The sequence below is a fragment of the Chrysemys picta genome, chromosome 1 (assembly GCF_011386835.1).
Source record: "Chrysemys picta bellii isolate R12L10 chromosome 1, ASM1138683v2, whole genome shotgun sequence".
NCBI classification, from domain to species: domain Eukaryota; kingdom Metazoa; phylum Chordata; order Testudines; family Emydidae; genus Chrysemys; species Chrysemys picta.
The window spans coordinates 358,877,593-358,898,018 of record NC_088791.1 but is presented as its reverse complement, the minus strand read 5'-3'; the positions used below and the strand labels follow the sequence as shown (position 1 = coordinate 358,898,018).

The 20,426-nt window shown below is 47.6% G+C and overlaps 1 protein-coding gene across 1 annotated transcript; it reads right to left on the bottom strand.

Annotated features, from left to right (window-relative positions):
* Nucleotides 1-10,178: 10,178 nt before the first annotated feature.
* On the bottom strand, nucleotides 10,179-11,126 carry LOC103306418 (olfactory receptor 52E2-like). Its single transcript, XM_008172768.2, has one exon. The coding sequence runs from the start codon at nucleotides 11,124-11,126 to the stop codon at nucleotides 10,179-10,181; it is 948 nt and encodes a 315-aa protein (XP_008170990.1).
* Nucleotides 11,127-20,426: the final 9,300 nt, after the last annotated feature.

The following is a 20,426-nucleotide window of genomic DNA, read 5'->3' as shown; positions in this document are numbered from 1 at the left end:
CTGCTGTGACCAGTTTTGAACCTGTTTACAAGTGTTAGCTGAGAAGCAGGATCCCCACAGGGCTTCTTGTTTGCCATTTGTAGTATGTCCCAAAGCTTTTCCCCAAAATCATGCATGTTACACCCTTCCACAGGATTTACCATCAGTACCAAATTCTTTGTTATAAGAGTTCCCATTAGCAACAAACATTGTATCGTGAGATTGAACAATAACACCAAATCTTTCATCACAGGTAGGTGTTTCCAAGGATTTTTATTATACCACACCTTCTGCTTGGACAGTTTGATTTGTTCAATACCCATTGTGTCTTTCAACTCCTCCCTGAACCTTAACATGTGTTTAGATACTGGTTTTCCTTTCCCCTCAGTATCCCCTTGTAATGAGGCGGCCTTTGGCAGGACACTACTGAGAGTATCAATTGAGGACAAATTGTTTAAAGTAGGGCAAGCAGAGCCCAAGGCTGGGGGTCCTTTACATTTAAGGCATCAAACCAGCCAAACAGAGAGGACTTTGGTTTTACCCCACTGGCTAACCAGAAGTCATACAAGCAATTCCCTCAGATACTCCAGTTCCCTTTTATCACCACCAGCGCCATTCCTTATGGGGATGAATGGTTATGAAAACCAATACCCCAGGAAAAGAAAAAAGGTTCTCCCGATCCCAAACGACCAAGCCCCAGACTCAGATCAATCTACAAATTAGATCTTACCCACAAATCACGTTGTTGTCAATCCTTTAGAATCTAAATTCTACAGATTTATTTATAAAAAGAAAGAAATATAGATGAAAGTTAAAATTGGTTAAATGGAATCAAATACATACAACAATTGCAAAGTTCTTAGTTCAGGCTTGTTTCAGGGTTGATGGGATTACTTCTGATTTAAATCAATCAAGTCTCTGGAGTACAAACTTCCCAGCCTGGATGGGTCGTTCAGTCCTTTGTTCAGAGCTTCAGTTTCAAGCACAGTTCATCCAGTGGTCAGAAGCAGGATTGAAGACAAAATGGAGGGGATTCCAGGGCCTTTTATATCCTCTGCCAGGTGGAAGGACACCCCTTTGTTCTTACTGTGGAAACTCACAGCAGCAAGATGGAGTTTGGAGTCACATGGGAAAGTCACATGTCCATGCATGACTCAGTTTTAAGGCGGCAGCCATTGTTCCCCTGCTATCTTGAACATTCCTTGACTGGGCACTTACTCAGAATAGTCCTTTCTCAAGAAGCTGACCAAATGCTTCACTGATGTTATGTAGAATCAAACACATTGAGATACAAGTACATAGCCAATATTCGACAAAGAGTCCTGTGGCACCTTATAGACTAACAGACGCATTGGAGCATAAGCTTTCGTGGGTGAATACACTCTTGGTCAGATGCATAGCCAATATGCATATATTCAACTACAAAAATGATACACACATACAGACAGCATAATCATAACCAGCAAATTACAACCTTTTCATAGACACCTGACTCGACCTTCTTTGTACAAGTTTTGGTGCAACTATAGGACTTTGTTTGCAACAATGATCTATACGGTCACAGTCCATGTCAATAATGTCACACCCCTTCAGAGGGATCTCACTCTAAGGTGATCTTTGAGGTCTCGGTATGCTGGGGTCTGATGTGGTAAGTGCGCTTTACATGTTGGCTAGCCCTCTGAAGAGCTGCTTCCCAACCCCAGGGTTATACCCATGGAAATAATCCACCCCCCCTCTTGGACTTTCCTTGTGATCCCCACTCCCAGCACTGGGACCTTCCCCTCCCCTTTCCCAGAGGGTTGTGATCTGTGCTGTCTGGGCTAACAGGTGTGTCTTTTCAGAGCTGCTTTCTGTGTCTTCGCAACCCAGGGAATTTCCTCCTCCCCTCTGTCAGTTGGGTCATTAGCATTTCCTCAGGCAACCATTGATTCAGTTGGACCTGCATCCTGTCTGGAAGAGACAGAGTTAGTTTTCACAAGCATGTCAGGAACAAAGTCCTGAGAAATCGGGAGCTGGATTGGGGTACCCTCCGTCACCCCGTCTCTATCCCCGAGAGGTCAGTTGTGTGACTGCTTCCGTCTGGCAGGTTAGTTACACAGTTCCCTCTCAAAGCCTGAGCCACAGGTTGGGTGCCTGGGAGCACAAATGCTGAATCTTCAGTTCTGTCCTGGGTGTCTTCCCCCATGTGATCAGTGAGGAGACATTCCTGTACCCCCACTATTCCTCCCCCAGTTTTCCTCTCTGGGCCCTCCTCTAGGACACATACCCCTATACTCTCTACAGTGGGAACTATCCCCCGGTCAGCCAGGAAGGGCTGATAGCTAACAGCCTGGACAGTTGTCTCAATGGCAGGCTCTACACCCCCTCCCTTCCTGAGGTGGTGTTGCCTCCTGCTGCAGTGTTAAAGGAACCCACACCCACCTCCTCAGTGGTTTCTATGATTCTATCACCCTTCTCTGGCTCCCCTCCAGAACACATCTCCCTTTGCTCCCTAGCATTGGGTTTGTCCCTTGTTTAGTAGCAACATGGACATTTTTCTACTTGAGGTGCGCTGCCTTCAGCTGAAGGGCAGGAGCTGGTCTTAACCACTCCCAGTCCTGGAAGCATGTAGTTTCCCACTATTGCAGAAGAATTATGGAGACACTCTTTCCTTCAACAGTTCCTGGGACTTTCCCCTTTCCCTCTGAGGTCCCAGCAGAACACTCCTTCTTGCTGCAGACAGACACTTTAACAGCCTGAGCTACATGGAAGAAATCATTGCCAATTAGCATATCAATAGGGTTATCGTCTACTACCCCCACTGATCATACAGCTTCCAAACCCTCGGTTTCCATGTGCACTGTAGCCAAAGGGACAAGGATTTTGTAACCACCTAATAATAAAAGCTCTGCCATCTGTCCTGTCAGTAGGTCACCTTGTTGCACTATACTCCTCCTAACCACTGAAATTTCTGCCCCTGGATCTTCCCAATCAAGGTGTTTCCTGCCATTAATGCTGACCGCCTTTAAGTGTTTCATGCCTAGTTTTGCAGAGGCTAATTTTACAAACCTAGTATGATAAGTGACAGGTGCCTGAGGGGCTTGTGTGCTCAGAATTGCAGCATTCTCATGAGATACCTGCTGCCTGCTTCCTCTGAACACAGGGCGTTTAGCCCTCGGGTGATCAGTGGAATTACAATGATAGCACCTCCTGGAGTCTTTTGTTTTTTCCAGCAGATTAGGGTTGGGGATTAGAGGAATGGGGTAAAATGGGACCATACTTCCCACCCAGTGTAAACCCCTCCGTCTGTAGTTTATTCACAATAGATGCATGTGTCTGCTCAAAATCCTCAGCTAGAGAAGCCATCTATCCACAGTTTTCAAGTTTTTGTCCCATAGACACTGTTTCACGTCATCTTTACATATGTTTAAGACGTGCTTCTGAGAAACAACATCAAACATTGCTTCAAAGCTTGTAACACCTGTGCCCCTTTCCCACTTTCCCATCAAATCTTTCGTTTTGTTTACATATTCCATGTTACATACCAGCACCCCTCTTAAGATTCCTAAATTTCACTCTATATGTTTCAGGGATAATCTGAAATTCTTTCAAAAGCATTTCTTTGAATTTACAATAATCTAAAGCATCACCAATTGGCATTTTATTGACTATATCCAGTGATTTACCAGTTAAATTAGCAACTAAAGTGGGCAACTTCGGGTCATCAGGAATCTTATGAATCACACACAGCCTCTCAAAGGTAGTGAAGCATTCAGCAATATCCCCTGCCTCGTTGTATGCAGGACACAGCTGTTCTCATTTGAGGATTTTTGGAGCGGTGGGAATCAGTGGAGTGGGAAGGTTCTGGTTCTGCTTTTATAACAAGTCCAATTGGTGATTCCGCTCTCTCTCTTTCTCCTCAGTTTCTTGTTGTAGAACTCCCTAAGATCTAATTTTTTGTTTTTATATAAGACATTCATCCATGTCCTGAAAAAGACTTCATTCTAGTCTGTACCACAGGAGAAAACCAAGCTGAGGTACAGAGCAAAGGCAATTGAAAGAGTGTTTTCCCTGCTACCCATCGCACAGGCAATATGTGACCCCCTGAAAATGTCCCTCTCACTTTCCTTGTTCAGCGAGTGTCACCTGCACTTTCTATTTGTCAGACCTCAGCCTTATATACGTTACTGGATCAACAGACCTTTTGCCACAGTATCTGGGGAGCCATTCGTCCCATCAGGCATCATCATCATCTTCATGGGAAATCCCAAAGGAACATAGCCTCCTTGCAAACTGAGCGCTGCCTGGATGATCTCTGGGAAGGTGTTTAAGGGTGTCAGGTTGTATATTCGTACAATGGTAGGTCTGTTGTGCCACCAAAGCTTTTGGCACCCAGGTGATCACAGGCCATGGCGTGGCATTCCTCGGTGTGCCCACTTCAGAACTTGCTGGTCTTTCACTGTAGCAATATGTCCTCAGCAAGAAAGCTGCCAAAACTTACACAGGCCTGATGGGGGCGGTTGTGCGTTCAATATATCCTCACTCCTGATGTTGTGCTGCTGATCTTGATACGGAGAAGCTGCTGGAGACCACGAGCATTGAAAATGTCAGCCTGGAGTTCCTCAGTCTTCCTCAGTCCCATCCACTGGAGCTTGGGTACTCATTGTACCCTGTGGCCATGACATCCCCTCCAAGGGCTGCGCTGTATGAATGGAGCGCCCATATCTTTCAAGCAGCCTCCAGCCCTGTCTATGAAGCTGCCATCTGCCCAGCAATCCCTCTAGACAGGTTAATACTGAGCTGGTTGCAGTTCGCAGTTGCAGGCAACTTAATGGTAATGACCAGGGACTTAGTTTTACCTGGTTAATAACTAGACTAATGTGCACCGCTTCTTCCCCAGCGGTTCACATTGCTACACCTGCAATTGCCACTGAAGTGGATGGAACAACAGACCCTTGAGTGTTTGTAACTGGCACCTAGGGTGGGATGCACATTAGAAGTGGCAGAGAGAGGGAGGCATGTGTGTGGGGACTGGGGGGGGGGGAGAAGGGAGAGAAAAGGAACCAAAATGCATGGAGAGAGAGAGAGGGAGAGAGAGAGGGGGATGGGATGAAATCCAGTAGAACAGGGACTCCCTGCCTCTTCCATTCTGGGGAGAACTTTCTAAGGGAGAGACAAATCCTCTCCCTGACCCGAAACTGGCACTGCCTGGTTCAGGTTACGTTTCCTTCAGGGATTCAGTCTGGGAACTGGAGCACTCGGGGAAATACTGAGGGCAGGGGAGAGTGGGCCACATTAGGGTGAAGAGAACATCTTGTGGACACCTCCCTGCAGGTTTGGGATCGCCCAGCTCCACTCCCGGTCCACTGACAGTCCCCTAGCATCCGTAGTCAGCTCCAGGTTTGTGGTCATAGCCCCACTCAAGCTCCCGTGCCCAGACACCTGCCAGGCAGCTGTGTTTGGGTCCCACACACTGGACCCATGTGTTTTTGAGTTGGAGCAGGGTTCAGGCCCTACTCTAGGTCTCACGTTCTAGACCCACTCTCGGGGTACAGCTTCCATTCTAGCACCTCCCTCTGGGAGCAGAGACCTGCACGCCAAGCGCCAGGGTCCAGAGACTAGTTGTGGCTTGGCTCCCCCAGACTCTCCAATTGCTTCAACACACCCTGCCCAGAGCTCCTCCTTGGGCGCACCCTGTTCCCAGTTTCTCTCTTTCAGGACACAGGATCGTTAAAGCAAACAGACCCAGGTCTTGCAAAAGGGGTTGGTACATATTGGGTTCTGGGAAGTGGGGGAGCAAAGCCCGCCCACTGCTAAAGGATCCCCCCCCAGCCTAAGGGGAGGACCCACAGGGCCCAAAACCCAAATGATTACGGGGGACAACTAATGGAAAAACAGGGACAGGAGTGCGATTAAAGGGTCAAAAGAAGGGAACCTGACGGGGACACCGAGCAGAGAACCCCGGACAGCGCCCACTGCTCCTCAAAGGTGTCAAGGGAGCCAGTGGACACCGCCCAGAGGAACTCTGCCCGGATGCGTGAGCAAAAGGGGTTTGTCGTATTGGTGAACCGGGAAGAGGGCGGGCTCACCCGCCCACTACTAAAGGCCCCTCCCCCAGCCTAGCGGGAGGGACCACTGGACCCAGTACCAAATAATTACTTGGGACAACTAATAAAAAAACAGGGAGCGAGGTGACGGTCAAAGGTTCAAAATCAGGGAACCGGATGGGGACACCGAGCAGAGAATCCCGGACAGCGCCCACTGCTCCTCAAAGGTGTCAAGGGAGCCAGTGGACACCGCCCAGAGGAACTCTGCCCGGATGCGTGAGCAAAAGGGGTTTGTAGTGGGGTGGACACACGCTCCTGCCGGAAAGGGCCTGAAACAGCCCTGGGAGAAGGCTGGTGGCTGAGAGCTGCTAGGTTGGTCTGATTGGGGAAGCAGCTGCAGTTGGGCCATGCCCCAATCAGGCCTCAGCTGGCTCTATATAAGAGGCTGGGAGCCAGGAGCTCAAGAGTCTCTCTCTGCCTTCAGAGAGAGAAGGGCCTGGCTGCAGCGAGCGAGACACAGGGCACCTGAGTGGAGCAGGGCTGGGGAAAGGCTGAGGAGGTGGGGAGCTCCAGCCTGGATAGCCCCAGGCTGCGGCCTAGTAGGAGGCCACGGGGTACTGGGGGTTGCAGAGTAGGCATGGGTAGGCCAAGGCAGCAGGTCCAAACCCAACCTTGCCTGTGATGAGTGGCCTATACTGCAGTCAGCCCCAGGGAGCGGGGGCTAGTTGGTGACTGGCAGTGGCCTTATTCTGAGGCGAGGTAGGGATAGTGGGTGGGGATTCCCCAGGGAGGGGAGACCCTAGTACTGAGGGGTGTACTGCTAGGGGGCAGCACCCCAGATACAAGGGCATCGGGGTCTGGGAGGGACATGGGGGCCAGAGGACAGGCAGATCACCAGCCTGCAGGGGGCGCTCCAGGACGCTGGAAGAACTAATTCCCGAGACGACCAGCAGGAGGCGCTGCAGGGGTGAGTCCGCTCCTCTACAGGATTGTAAACCAATCCCTCTACTTCAGAGAGCACAAGAGATACCCAGATCCAGTTAAATACAACACCTGCCCACCATTCCCTGCTTCAGTGTCCTCACTGCCCTGGAGTGTTCTTTGGGATTTGGTCAGAGACCTCTAAGTTGTCCCGGGGCCATCTTCTGTAATTCCTGACTTCTCCTCCATCTGGAGTCTGTCTCTCTGCTGCAGCCACAGCTCTACAACCAAAGCATCCCCTCTGCCGCACTTGTGCCTCTCTCCTGCTCCAGCTTCTTCTGTCTCATCCAGTCTCTGTTTTTAAAGGGCTGGACCATCTACTCCTCTCTCTGTTCCCGCTTCTGGGGAGATTCGATTCCTTCCAAGCCCACCCCTCAGCAGAGAAACTGGAAAAAACTGGTTTTATCTAGAATGCAGTTACCCCTTTCTTCTGTATGTGTTTACTTATATCGGGTTAGATGTTAACCATGTAAACACATGGTTCCTGTCTGGTGGTATATCTGTTGATTCAAAGATCAAAAGAAAATATTAATATTTAAATTAAACTTGGGTATAATAACTTCATTGTCTATACTTCTCTTTGACATTTGTAGTAAACTACCTATGAACCCCTTAATGGATAATTACCTTATGCTGATGAATGGAAGAGTTACCTGTGTATACATAGGAAATAGGTAATTCTACTTCAAAGCAACTATTCTTCATAGCCTGCCAGTGGTCTATAAAAGAATACTTGGGCCCTGATCCTGTCATCTCAGTTCTGCTTAAGCTTCATCATTGGAAGCTCAAGTCAAAAGACTGAGGTCTCCAGTTCCATTCTGGATCACCCTGATATTGGACATTGGACTGCAACCTAAGGATTCATTCTGAAAGAACTCTTTGCAGCTCTAAAGCTCACCATGAAACTGACTTAAGAATTCTATTCATATCTGTACTGAAGCGATGCAGGACTCACCCCTGCAACGCCTCCTGCTGGTCGTTGGGAATCAGCTCTTCTCCAGCTGTTGGAATGCCCTCTGCAGGCCGGTGTCCCGCTACCGCTTGGCCCTCGTGTCCCTCCATGGACCCCGGGTGACCCTTTCTCTGAGTGCTGCCTCCAAGCAGTACCCCCACAGTTTTTGTGGGTCTCCCCACCCTCTAGCCCCACCTCACCTCAGTCGTAGGCTATTGCCAGTCACTCACTAGCCCCCGTGCCCTATGGCAGACCTCAGTATAAGCCACTCATCAGCAGCAAGGTTGGGTTTGGACCTGCTGCCTCTGCCTACCCTTGGGCTGCCCTCTGCAACCCCCAGTACCCATGGGCCCACTGCTAGGCCGCAGCCTGGGGCTTTCCAGGCTGGAGCTCCCCAGCTCCTCTGCCTTTCCCCAGCCCTGCTCCATTCACAGTACCCTTTCTGCAGGCAGGCAGCCACGCCCTGCTCTGCTCTCTCCCAGCCTGGAGAGAGACCTCCTGGGCCTCTGGCTCACAGCCTTTTATACAGGCCAGTTGTGGCCTGATTGGGGCGTGGCCCAGCTGCAGCCACTTTCCCAATCAACCCAGCCTTTCCCCTGCCACAACCCTCTCCAAGGGCTGTTTTAAGCCCTTCAGGGCAGGAGCGGGTGTCCACCCTGTTACATGTAAGTATAATGATGTCCATTTACTTCAGGGTGGAGGGAGGCGTTGGGTCATTAACTGGGGATGCCTCCTACTCGCAGGCAGGCTACTGCAGCAGCTCCCATCCCAGCCCGATCTGTACAGCGTAAACTCATTAATTAGTTTGTTCCCCCCTCGATGGGGGAAGATCTGCACCAGCTTTTGCTAATGGAGCTAAGAGTCCCAAACACTTCACACTGATTAAGATCAAACATAAATCAGGTTTATTAACTACTGAAGGATAGATGTTCAGTGATTATAAGTGATAACAAGCAGATCAAAGCAGGTGACCTAGGAAATCAAACAATCTTCCTGTCTAAGACTTGTACACACTAGATAGGATTTGAATCAGCACTATCTCACCCTGACTGATGATATAAGCAGGCTTACAGATTCTTGAGGCACAGGCTGCATCTGCTTTGCAGCCTTGGTTCCCCTCCCCCGTTCAAAGTCCTTGGTCTTCCTGAGCTTCTTGTAGGTGTTGAGTGTGGGGGCGTGAAGACAAGTGACGATGTCACTCCCCATCTTTTATAGTTTCTTCCAGCTTGCTGGAAAGTCTGTGTATGTGAAGTGAGGGGGGGCGTGTCCCTATGGGCCAAACATTCTCCATGGTCTCCGTACTCCCTCCGAGGAGGTTTTCTTATACAGAGTTCCTGTGCTAGTGGATTCTTCCCTGGATGAGTGTTGACAACAGCAATTAACACTGTCTGGCTACTCCTTTGACATACCTAAAAGGCTGGTTTTGGGTGTTTCCAGCCTCACATCGCACTTGAGTAACTCACAGGCCTTGGCTACACTGGCAATTCACAGCGCTGCACTTGCTGCGCTCAGGGGTGTGAAAAACCACCCCCGAGAGCAGCGCTGTAAAGCGCCAGTGTAATCAGCACCTGCAGCACTGCACGCTCGCTCGCAGCGCTGCAAGCTATTCCCCTTGGAGAGGTGGAGTACTTGCAGTGGTGCGAGAGAGCTCTGGCAGCGCTGGTGGCACGACTACACTCGCGCTTCACAGCCCTGCCGCGGCAGCGTTGTGAATTCTCAAGTGTAGCCAAGGCCACAGATAGCAAGATTTCATAACTTCACATACAATAGAGCACATACAACCCAAGGGGATATCAATGTTTAGCAGATTAAGACTTTTAGGGCTTACTTGTACAAAACATACCATAATTGCATCACCATGGTAAATATGGGGTGCTTTGGGGTGCAGAGTGTCAGAGGGATGAACCAGAGAGTGACGGGGGTGGGGAGGAGAGGAGCGAGTGAGGGGCGGGGCCTTGAGGGGAAGAGGCAGAGCCGGGGCGGAACCTGGGGGAAGAGGCAGAGCAGAGGGGCAGGGCCTCAGTCTTACAGTTACCAGCAATTAGAAATATGGCAACCCTATGAGTTGTATATAGGCAGATTCCCCAATTTGTGATGCTGAAAGAGCACAGTAAGGTCAGGAAAGGGTTTAAAGTCTCTTTTACTGGCCAGTCAGTGATTCAGGGAGGAGGGCCCAGCACCATGTCACCAGCCAGCTCTGCATGGAGTTTGATCTGAGAGCCAGATCACAAGGAGACAACTTAGGTCCCTTTATGAGTAAAGGGCTGGAGTAGCCTATCCCGGATCTGTTGAGTCCTTACCCCATAGATGATGGGGTTTAGCATGGGGGGCACCAAGAGGTACATGTTTGCCATGAGAATGTGTAAATGCTGGGGCACATTGTGCCCAAACCGGTGCGTGAGGAAGGAGAAGAGAGCTGGGATGTAAGAGGATAAGATGACACAGAGGTGGGAGCCGCAGGTCCCAAAAGTCTTGAGCCGGGCATCCTTTGTTGGGAGACTGAAGATGGCCCTGAGGATCTGGGTATATGACATGGCGATAAAAAACACATCCAGACCGATCACGAAGAATGCCACAGAGAGGCTGTAGTAACTACTGACGCTGATGTCGGCGCAGGCCAGCTTCACCACAGCTATGTGCTCACAGTACGTGTGGGAAATGATGTTGGTTCTGCAATATGGCCAACTCCTCGCCAGGACAGGAATGGGCAGTACGAGCATGGCACCGCGCAGCACCGTGGCCAGGCCAATTTTCGCCACCACAGAGTTTGTCAGGGTGGTGGAATGTCTCAGGGGATCGCAGATGGCCACGTAGCGATCTAAAGCCATGGCCACAAGGACCCCAGATTGCATTGCAGTGAAGCTGAGAATGAAGTACATCTGGGTGAGGCAGGCACTGAAATTGATCTCCCTGGAATTGAACCAGAAGATGCTCAGCATTTTGGGCAGGATGGATGTAGACAGGACCAGGTCGGTGACAGCCAGCATGCAGAGGAAATAGTACATGGGCGCATGGAGGCTCGGCTCCGTCTTTACAATGAACAGGATGGTGAAGTTCCCCAAGGTGGCAATGGAGTATATGGTGCAGAAGGGGATGGACATCCAGACATGGGCTTCCTCCAGACCAGGAATGCCCAGCAGGATGAAGGTGGAGGGGTTGGTGAAGTCGGTTGAGTTGAAATCTGACATGGAGTAGGGGAGACGGTGTTCAACACAGAGGAAGAATGGTGTTTCCTGTATGTACCGTACGTTCCCCTGACTTCCTGTACGTGCCCAGGGTCTAGGGTGATGGTTGCAGGACAAACACCTGTATGGAGAGACAATTCATAGATTCATAGATTCATAGATTATAGGACTGGAAGGGACCTCGAGAGGTCATCGAGTCCAGTCCCCTGCCCGCATGGCAGGACCAAATACTGTCTAGACCATCCCTGATAGACATTTATCTAACCTACTCTTAAATATCTCAAGAGATGGAGATTCCACAACCTCCCTAGGCAATTTGTTCCAGTGTTTAACCACCCTGACAGTTAGGAACTTTTTCCTAATGTCCAACCTAGACCTCCCTTGCTGCAGTTTAAACCCATTGTTTCTGGTTCTATCCTTAGAGGCTAAGGTGAACAAGTTCTCTCCCTCCTCCTTATGACACCCTTTTAGATACCTGAAAACTGCTATCATGTCCCCTCTCAGTCTTCTCTTTTCCAAACTAAACAAACCCAATTCTTTCAGCCTTCCTTCATAGGTCATGTTCTTTAATCATTCTTGTTGCTCTTCTTTGGACCCTTTCCAATTTCTCCACATCTTTTTTAAAATGCGGCGCCCAGAACTGGACACAATACTCCAGCTGAGGCCTAACCAGAGCAGAGTAGAGCGGAAGAATGACTTCTCGTGTCTTGCTCACAACACACCTTTTAATACATCCCAGAATCATGTTTGCTTTTTTTGCAACAGCATCACACTATTGACTCATATTTAGCTTGTGGTCCACTATAACCCCTAGATCCCTTTCTGCCGTACTTCCTAGACAGTCTTTTCCCATTCTGTATGTGTGAAATTGATTTTTCCTTCCTCAGTGGAGCACTTTGCATTTGTCTTTGTTAAACTTCATTCTGTTTAACTCAGACCATTTCTCCAATTTGTCCAGATCATTTTGAATTATGACCCTGTCTTCCAAAGTAGTTGCAATCCCTCCCAGTTTGGTATCATCCGCAAACTTAATAAGCGTACTTTCTATGCCAATATCTAAGTCGTTGATGAAGATATTGAACAGAGCCGGTCCCAAAACAGACCCCTGCGGTAGCCCACTCGTTATGTCTTTCCAGCAGGATTGGGAACCATTAATAACAACTCTCTGAGTATGGTTATCCAGCCAGTTATGCACCCACCTTATAGTAGCCCCATCTAAATTGTATTTGCGCAGTTTATCGATAAGAATATCATGCGAGACCGTATCAAATGCCTTACTAAAGTCTAGGTATACCACATCCACCGCTTCACCCTTATCCACAAGGCTCGTTATCCTATCAAAGAAAGCTATCAGATTGGTTTGACATGATTTGTTCTTCATAAATCCATGCTGGCTGTTCCCTATCACCTTACCACCTTCCAAGTGTTTGCAGATGATTTCCTTAATTACTTGCTCTATTATCTTCCCTGGCACAGAAGTTAAACTAACTGGTCTGTAGTTCCCTGGGTTGTTTTTATTTCCCTTTTTATAGATGGGCACTATATTTGCCCTTTTCCAGTCTTCTGGAATCTCTCCCGTCTCCCATGACTTTCCAAAGATAATAGCTAGAGGCTCAGATACCTCCTCTATTAGCTCCTTGAGTATTCTAGGATGCATTTCATCAGGCCCGGGTGACTTGCAGGCATCTAACTTTTCTAAGTGATTTTTAACTTGTTCTTTTTTTATTTTATCCGCTAAACCTACCCCCTTCCCATTAGTATTCACTATGTTAGGCATTCCTTCAGACTTCTCGGTGAAGACCGAAACAAAGAAGTCATTAAGCATCTCTGCCATTTCCAAGTTTCCCGTTACTGTTTCTCCCTCCCAATGTTAATATGAGACAGTACATGCCCAACTGGAGGCTGTTCTCATTGATGAAGCAGATTGGTTGCTCTTCAAACACTGAAAAATGACATTTTCATTATTCATATGAATGAATTAAGAACACCTGACCCTACAAATGCCAATTCCATATTTGATGGTGCTCCCTGCATCAAGAATTCCTATGCATCGTGGGGTGGGAAACCTTAATAGGCCCCAGCAGGAAACACGAGTGGATACTGGTTTTCCCTTATTGTTCCCTAGACCTTGTCTACACTGCCATGTTTTTTCGCCAAAAGGCAACATTTGGTGAAGAAATAATGGAGGTGTAAACACTACAAAGCCAATTTTGAATACGTAACTCCTCAGTTTCAGTGACGTAATTAAGGCACCTTAACGAGAGTTGTAAGGCTTTTTACGCAAAATTTTAATCTCCGAAGTGCCAGTGTAGACACCGTGCTTGATTTTATCACTGTAATTGGTCCATTGCTCTTCTCCCACACTCAACGTCCCCCGCCCCCTGGAACACTCACCATGATTGTTGTGTTCGCCGGCATGTGTGCTTGTCAAGGGTCAGCAGGAAAGTGACTAGTGTGTTGTCAGCAGTGTATTTTAATGTAGTGTTTCAATGCTGTATGTGTACTTAACAATAATGCTTCTGTTTATTGCTACTTGTGTTTCCCCAGATATGTGCTTGAAAGGAGACACCCCCCCCACACACACTCCAGCCAAGTGTGTCCGCCAGATAAGAAAGCGCCCAAGATGGAGGAAGGAAGATATATTCTGGGAGGTGCAGCAGTACTCTGATGCAGACAAGATGGAATGCAGGCAGTGGAGGGAAAGCGACAAGTAAGAAAGAAAAGAAATGAGGCATACACTAGGGATGCAATGGAGAGGCTGATAAAGGTTTTGGAGTGCCAAAAAGACATGTGGCAGCCCCTCCTGATGCTCCAGACTGAGCAGATGGGTGCACGCCCTCCCCTTCAGCACATTCAGAACTCTTTCCCATGTCCTCCCCAAACTCCACCCACACATTCCTTTCCGATTTCACTTTACTGTTCACTCCACCTCCACAGACACCTTTTCAAATGAAAATGGGACTTTTGGTCAGCTGTGTATGTGTGCATGGTGTTGTGGGTGTTTTGGCAATAAAAGCAAAGTTATTTGACTATTAATCAGTCTTATTTGTTTCCATTGAAGTTATGATAGTAGATGGCAACAGCAAAGAAGCAGGCAGTTTTATCATTTCCTTACATTGAACCGTAGGCCTGAACAATCACAACTGCTTCCTACCCTACTACAACTGACTTCATTATGCATTACAAATGCAAGCATAGCAACAGACATTACTCGTTCTCATTTACAAAGTGCTGCTGCAAAGTCTCCCTGATTCGAATTGCCCCCCCATTGTGCCCCTCTAATAGCCTTGGTATCTGGCTGCTCAGAATCATCAGCCAAGTGTTCAGCTCAGCAGTGCACCCCATAGCAAAATTTTCACCCTTTCCTTCACAAATATTATACAACGTGCAACACATGGCTGCAGCCAGGGGAATATTTTCCTCATTGAGGTCTAACCTGTTATAAAGGCATCACCAGCGCACCTTTAATCTGCCAAATGCACATTCTATGGTCATCCTGCTCCTACTCAGCCTATTGTTCAAACGCTCCTTCCTGCTATCCAGGTTTCCCATGTACAGCTTCATGAGCCCAAGCATTGAGGGGTATGCCAGGTCTCCGAGCATTACTATGGGCATTCCGACATCCCATACGGGGATCTTCTGGTCTGGAAAGAAAGTCCTTGCTTTTAGCTTTTTGTAAAGGCCAGTGTTCCTAAAGGTTCATGCATCATACACTTTTCCGGACCACCTTGCATTGATGTCAATGAAACACCCGCGGTGATCCACAAAGCCTGCAACACTGTGGAGAAGTACACCTTCCAACTGATATATTCCATCGCATGGCATCTGGGGCCAAAACTGGAATATGCGTGCCATCTGTCGCTCCTCCGCAGTTGGGGAAACACATTTCTGCAAAGTCATCCACAATGTCATGCACGTTGCCAAGAGTGACGGTCTTGTGCAGCAGGATGTGATTAATGGCCCTTCACACTTGGGTTAATGTAACCCCAACAGTCGAGTTCCCAACTCCAAACTGATTTGTGACTGACCAGTAGCAGCCTGGAGTCTCCAGCTTCCACAGTACAATCACCACATGCTTCTCCACCGAAAGTGCAGGTCTCATTTGGGTGTCCTTTCCCAGCAGGGCTGGGTGAGTTCAGCACACAGTTCCAGGAAGGTGGCTTTCCACATCCAAAAGTTCTGCAGCCACTGCTCATCATCCCAGACTTGCATAACGATGCGATTCCACACTGAGTTGTCGTTTCCCGAGTCCAGAAGCGATGTTCCACCATGCTCAGCTGTTCCATGAATGCCAAAATCAATCTAATGCTGCTGTTATCCATCTCAGACATGACATCAGGCAACTGTGACTCCTGTTGCCTTCACAACTTCAAGACTGATTCCACTGCCATTCGTGATGTGCTACTGACAGCTAGCAGAGCAGTGCGGGATCCATTCCTGCAGATAGAGGTGACATTCTGAGCAGAAAACAAGGGACATTGAAAAATGCCATGAACTGGATATGGAAGCACATGAAATGCTGGGATGGAAAGCAATGCATTATGGGACATTGAGACCGGAGCCATGATGTGCTGCGATCCGCTCTGCCTTCCCACAACACCTATGTGCACAAGATGCAGAGCTGAATTGTGGGATAGCTACCCACAGTACATTTTTCTTACTGTCACTGCGACCACCCCACGTGTGGACACGCTCTGTCAAAAGAGAAAGACAGTGTGACCGTGCAACAATGATTTTCTTTAAAGGCTTTTTGGTCGTTGTTCAAACTTTCAGTGAAAAAAATCGGCCAATGTAGACATAGCCTTAATGCAATGAAAGCCAGGCTAGAGAGCCATGCTGTAGGGAGTTTCCTATTCACCTAGTTACTGAAAATCTGACAGTGGGGGGAAAAAAAGGTTTGCCAAGACATGTGCCAGGGAGGAACATCTCAACTAGAACACACCTAGTGGGGAGGGATAGGGGAACACTTCTTTGGGGGCGGGATAGCTCAGTGGTTTGAGCATTGGTCTGCTAAACCCAAGTTTGTGAGTTCAATCCTTGAGGGGGCTACTAAGGGATCTGGGGCAAAAATCAGTACTTGGTCCTGCTAGTGAAGGCAGGGGGCTGGACTCGATGACCTTTCAAGGTCCCTTCCAGTTCTAGGAGATAGGTGTATCTCCACCTCAGGGAAAAGAGTTTGGCATCACTGGTAGAAGCTCCATGGAAACACCTGCTCATTTGCAGTAGTGGCCACAACAAAAACAATGTTCAAATGCCGAAGGAATGGGATGGAGTATAACCTGCTCTGGAGATGTGCTCGGTTTCAGTCACCCAGTCTCTATAAACGATACAGCAGATAGAAAGGGATTTCCGAGAAAGGCTATGAGACTGAAAAGTCTGGGACTGTCTAGTGTAGAGAAGAGAAAAACAAGGGGCGTAAGATAAAGGAGAACAAAATAAAATAATGGAACTGATTACATTGAAATGGACAAACAGAGAACAGCTCCCAGCCAGTAATATCTATCTACAGATAACCTTCAAAAGGGCTAATTCCCCTGTAGCCTATAGGACTAACCTGCTTGCTTGCATATATATCTGTATATCTTTTCTTATAGTTTAAGTATTTGGTTTATTGTAATAGGTTTCTAGATTTATATTAAAGTATGTTTGGCTGTAATGCAAAAGACCTACAGGCCAAAAACCTGTATGTTAAGCTAAAGCAAAGTTAGCATCTCTATATTGGGCCCTTTTACCCAGAAAGTAAAGTTGAACTTTATCTTGTTTATCCTATACCTAAATAGATAAGTACCCACGCCTCTGTCTATGACCTTTTATCTAGACCAATAGACAATGGAGAATGGCATAGGGGGGTTTTCAGTGTTGTACCCACAGACGTAACAAGTACACCACAAGTGCATACATACATGTCATCCATACGTACATACATACATGGGAGACTGGTGAAGATGCCTGACAGAGAGAGAGATTTAAAGAGCTTCATCCATTTATCTCCTCCAAAAGACAATCAAGCAGAGACTTCCATGGGGAGAAAACCATTGGTGCTAATGGGCTCTGTTCTCTAGTTTAGAAAGGCAGAGGAAGACCCAGTGGGTGGAAGCTGAAGCCAGACAAATTCCAATCAGAAATAAGGGCCAAATGTTTAGCACTGAGGGTCATTAAGCGGTGGGACAAACTGCAAAGGGAAGTGGTGGATTCTCCAACTCCCCATGTCTGCAGATCCAGACTAGATGCTTTTGTGGAAGATCTGCTTGAGGGCTTGTCTTCACTTAAAACACTACAGCAGCGCTGTAAAGCCCTTAAGTGTAGACACTACTTACATGGATGACAGGGTTCTCCTGTCAGCGTAGGTAATTCACCTCCTCGAGAGGTGGTAGCGAGGTCAATGGAAGAAATGTTCCATCGACCTCATGCTGTTTACACCGGGGTTAGGTTGATATAGTGACAGCTCTCAGGGGGGTGGATTCTTTGGCTGTTGGAAATGCAATTTTGGGTTGCATTAACAGATGCATAGTGCACAAGTCATGGTAGGTGATAGTACCGCTCTACTCAGCGCTGGTTAGGTCTCAGCTGGAGAGCTGTGTGCTTTCTTCACCGCTGTGTGGAAAGGATGTAGAGAAACTGGAAAGGATCCAGAGGTGAGCGACAAAGATGATCCAAGGGATGGAATGCAAACCATAGGAGCAAAGGCTGAAGGAACTAGGTAGGTTTAGTTTGGAAAAGAGGAGATTAAGGAGGGACATGATAGCGGATTGAAGTATTTGAAAGGCTGCCATAAAAAATGAAGAAAATTTGTTCTCTCTTGAGACAGAGGGCAGGACAAAAGGCAATGGGATCAAACTACAGCAGAGCAGATTTAGACGAAATCTCAGGAAAAACTTCCTAACGGTAAGAACAGGAGGACAATGGAACAGTCACCTAAGCAGGTTGTGGAAGCTCCTTCACTGGAGGTTTTCCAAAGGAAGCTGGAACCATCTGTCCTGGATGGTTTTGACACAAGAAGCCCTTCATGTTGGCAGGGGTTAGACCAGCTGACCCTTGCAGATTCCGTCTCACCCTGTGGCTCTATGATTCTACAATTTAAAATCCTAGTATAGACCAGGTCTTAGTCAAACACAAGTTTTGGAGCTCAATACAGGGGTAACTGGGTTAAATTTAATGGCTTGTGTTATGAGAAGGTCAGACAGGATGATCTAATTGTCCCTTCTGATCTTAAACCATATAAATCTATCGAAAAAGAAAGTAGATCAGGCATTTATATTTATTATCTCTCGTAACACGTGAACAAGGGAACATTCAATTACACTGAAAATCTGAACATATAAAATTGAGAAAATAAAATTGTTTACATAATCCATATGTGCCAGTGGAACTCCTTGCCACAGAATTAATTTGAGCAAAGAGCATAGCTGAATGGGATTCACGAGTGGATTGGCCATTGCAGGTGGTGCTGGTGGCTGCACCGTTAGTTAAGGCTGTTGTTAGAGGGTTTATCCCTTCACCCTCCCATTCTCTGGTCCTTCTAGTGTGAGCAGAGAGCAGCAGTATCTGAAGTCCAAAGGTGCAAACAATTCAATGTTTATTGGGGTGAAATTCCAGCAAGCAAGGATTCCAATTTCCTTCCTCAGTGTCCCCCTTCCCAGCTCTGACACCACAGAGCCTTGCCTGTGTCCCTGTTCCCATTTCCCTCCCTTAGCAAAACATGATTCCAATTTCCCCCCTACTTCCTGATTGACTGCAGACTATATAGTAAAACTTGAGTTCTGCTTAGCCATACCTTAACCAATCATTTTACTGAAATTTAACTAACCAATCCTAACATATTGTAACATGACTATCTAACCATTATATCCCACCATCTTAATTGGTTTACACCCAAAACCATTAATTATACAGCAGCCAGAAACAATCACAGAACCAGACAGAGATTATACAGACAAACAATAGAGAATTGGGGACTACAGTGATAGAACAATACAGAAATGAGGATTTCACACCCCAGCTATTGATAAGTGAGTTCTTGCCAGACAGGATGCTATCAAACTAAGTTTGCTTTAAATCTTCTAGGGCTCTTCCCTTTCTCTGGAAGTGATAGATCGGATCACCTTCCTAACAGCCCAAAACTGCCTTATTTCAGTGTGACTGGTGAGGACATGACCGGTCGCTTCCCGGCTTACAGCTGCCCTGCTGATTAGCCAAAGGCCTTAGCCTAAGAACAAGGCCTCAGACTATCCTAGTGAGAGAAGGCCTATAAACAGGCAGACTGATTTTGATTCTTATCTTGTACCTCTATAACTAGCTTAGTGATAAGAATACACCTAAATTCTTAAAGTAGAGGCCTTTGCAGACAGGCCTGAATATCTGTATGCTAACAGCTGTCTGTCACCTTCAATTAGGAGACGTCATTTTCAGTTGCTTATAAGTTTGCCAAACTTTAACCGTTTGCACTGAAATTTCCCACACTGGGTGTCTGCTTCTGGCTGAATTGTTTTTGGAAACTTTCAGGCATAACAGTTCAGCCGACTTCTCGAATGAAGCCAGGAGAAAAGACGTCTTGCCCATGGTGAAAAATTCATATAATTATTCTAGTGAGGAGCCCTAGCACCTCCAGGTTTTCCATCAGAAAGTCAGGTGAGAGTCGTCGTCGTCACCCCCCCCCCCCCCCGTTAATAGCCAGAGCCCTGAAATGCAAGAGGACGAGGTGAGAGTCCCTGTGCATTAACTCACACCCAGCTGGCTCCTGAGGTCTTTACTCAGTTCTTACTCCAAGGGGAGTTTTGCCTCAGTGGAGCCTGAGAACATATGGACCAAGACCTCAGAATTTGGCCTTGTATTGTCCATCTACTAAAAGCTTTCATCCTGAAGGATCCCCTGTGCCACTGAAATGCAGCCACCTCGGGGCTGGAAGCCATCAGCCAGGGGCAGAGCAAAGAGGGACATTTTGGCCAATGATATTGGACCAAACTCATCCCCAGTGGCAAGGTCCCTGGTATGTTTAATGGCTCTGCAGAGAGGAAAGGACCACAGACCTACTCGCTATCCCATCACACCCACGTTGCACTGGGTTTGTCAAGCAGGTGAACTCCTCAGCAAGAGATGGGTACCTGTGAATTCTGAGATGAACGTGTCTTCTCTGGGATTTCCCCACAGGCAGCCGTTTCCCACACCTCTCTCACCCCAGCATCTGTAGCAGCATCCCACGCCGAGAGCCGACACAGGGGTGTGCACCGTTTATAATACAGCTGTGTGTAATCCCAGGGGGGTTCGCTCAACCTCTAGGGGAGAAGCGGCATCTGAATGGAAACA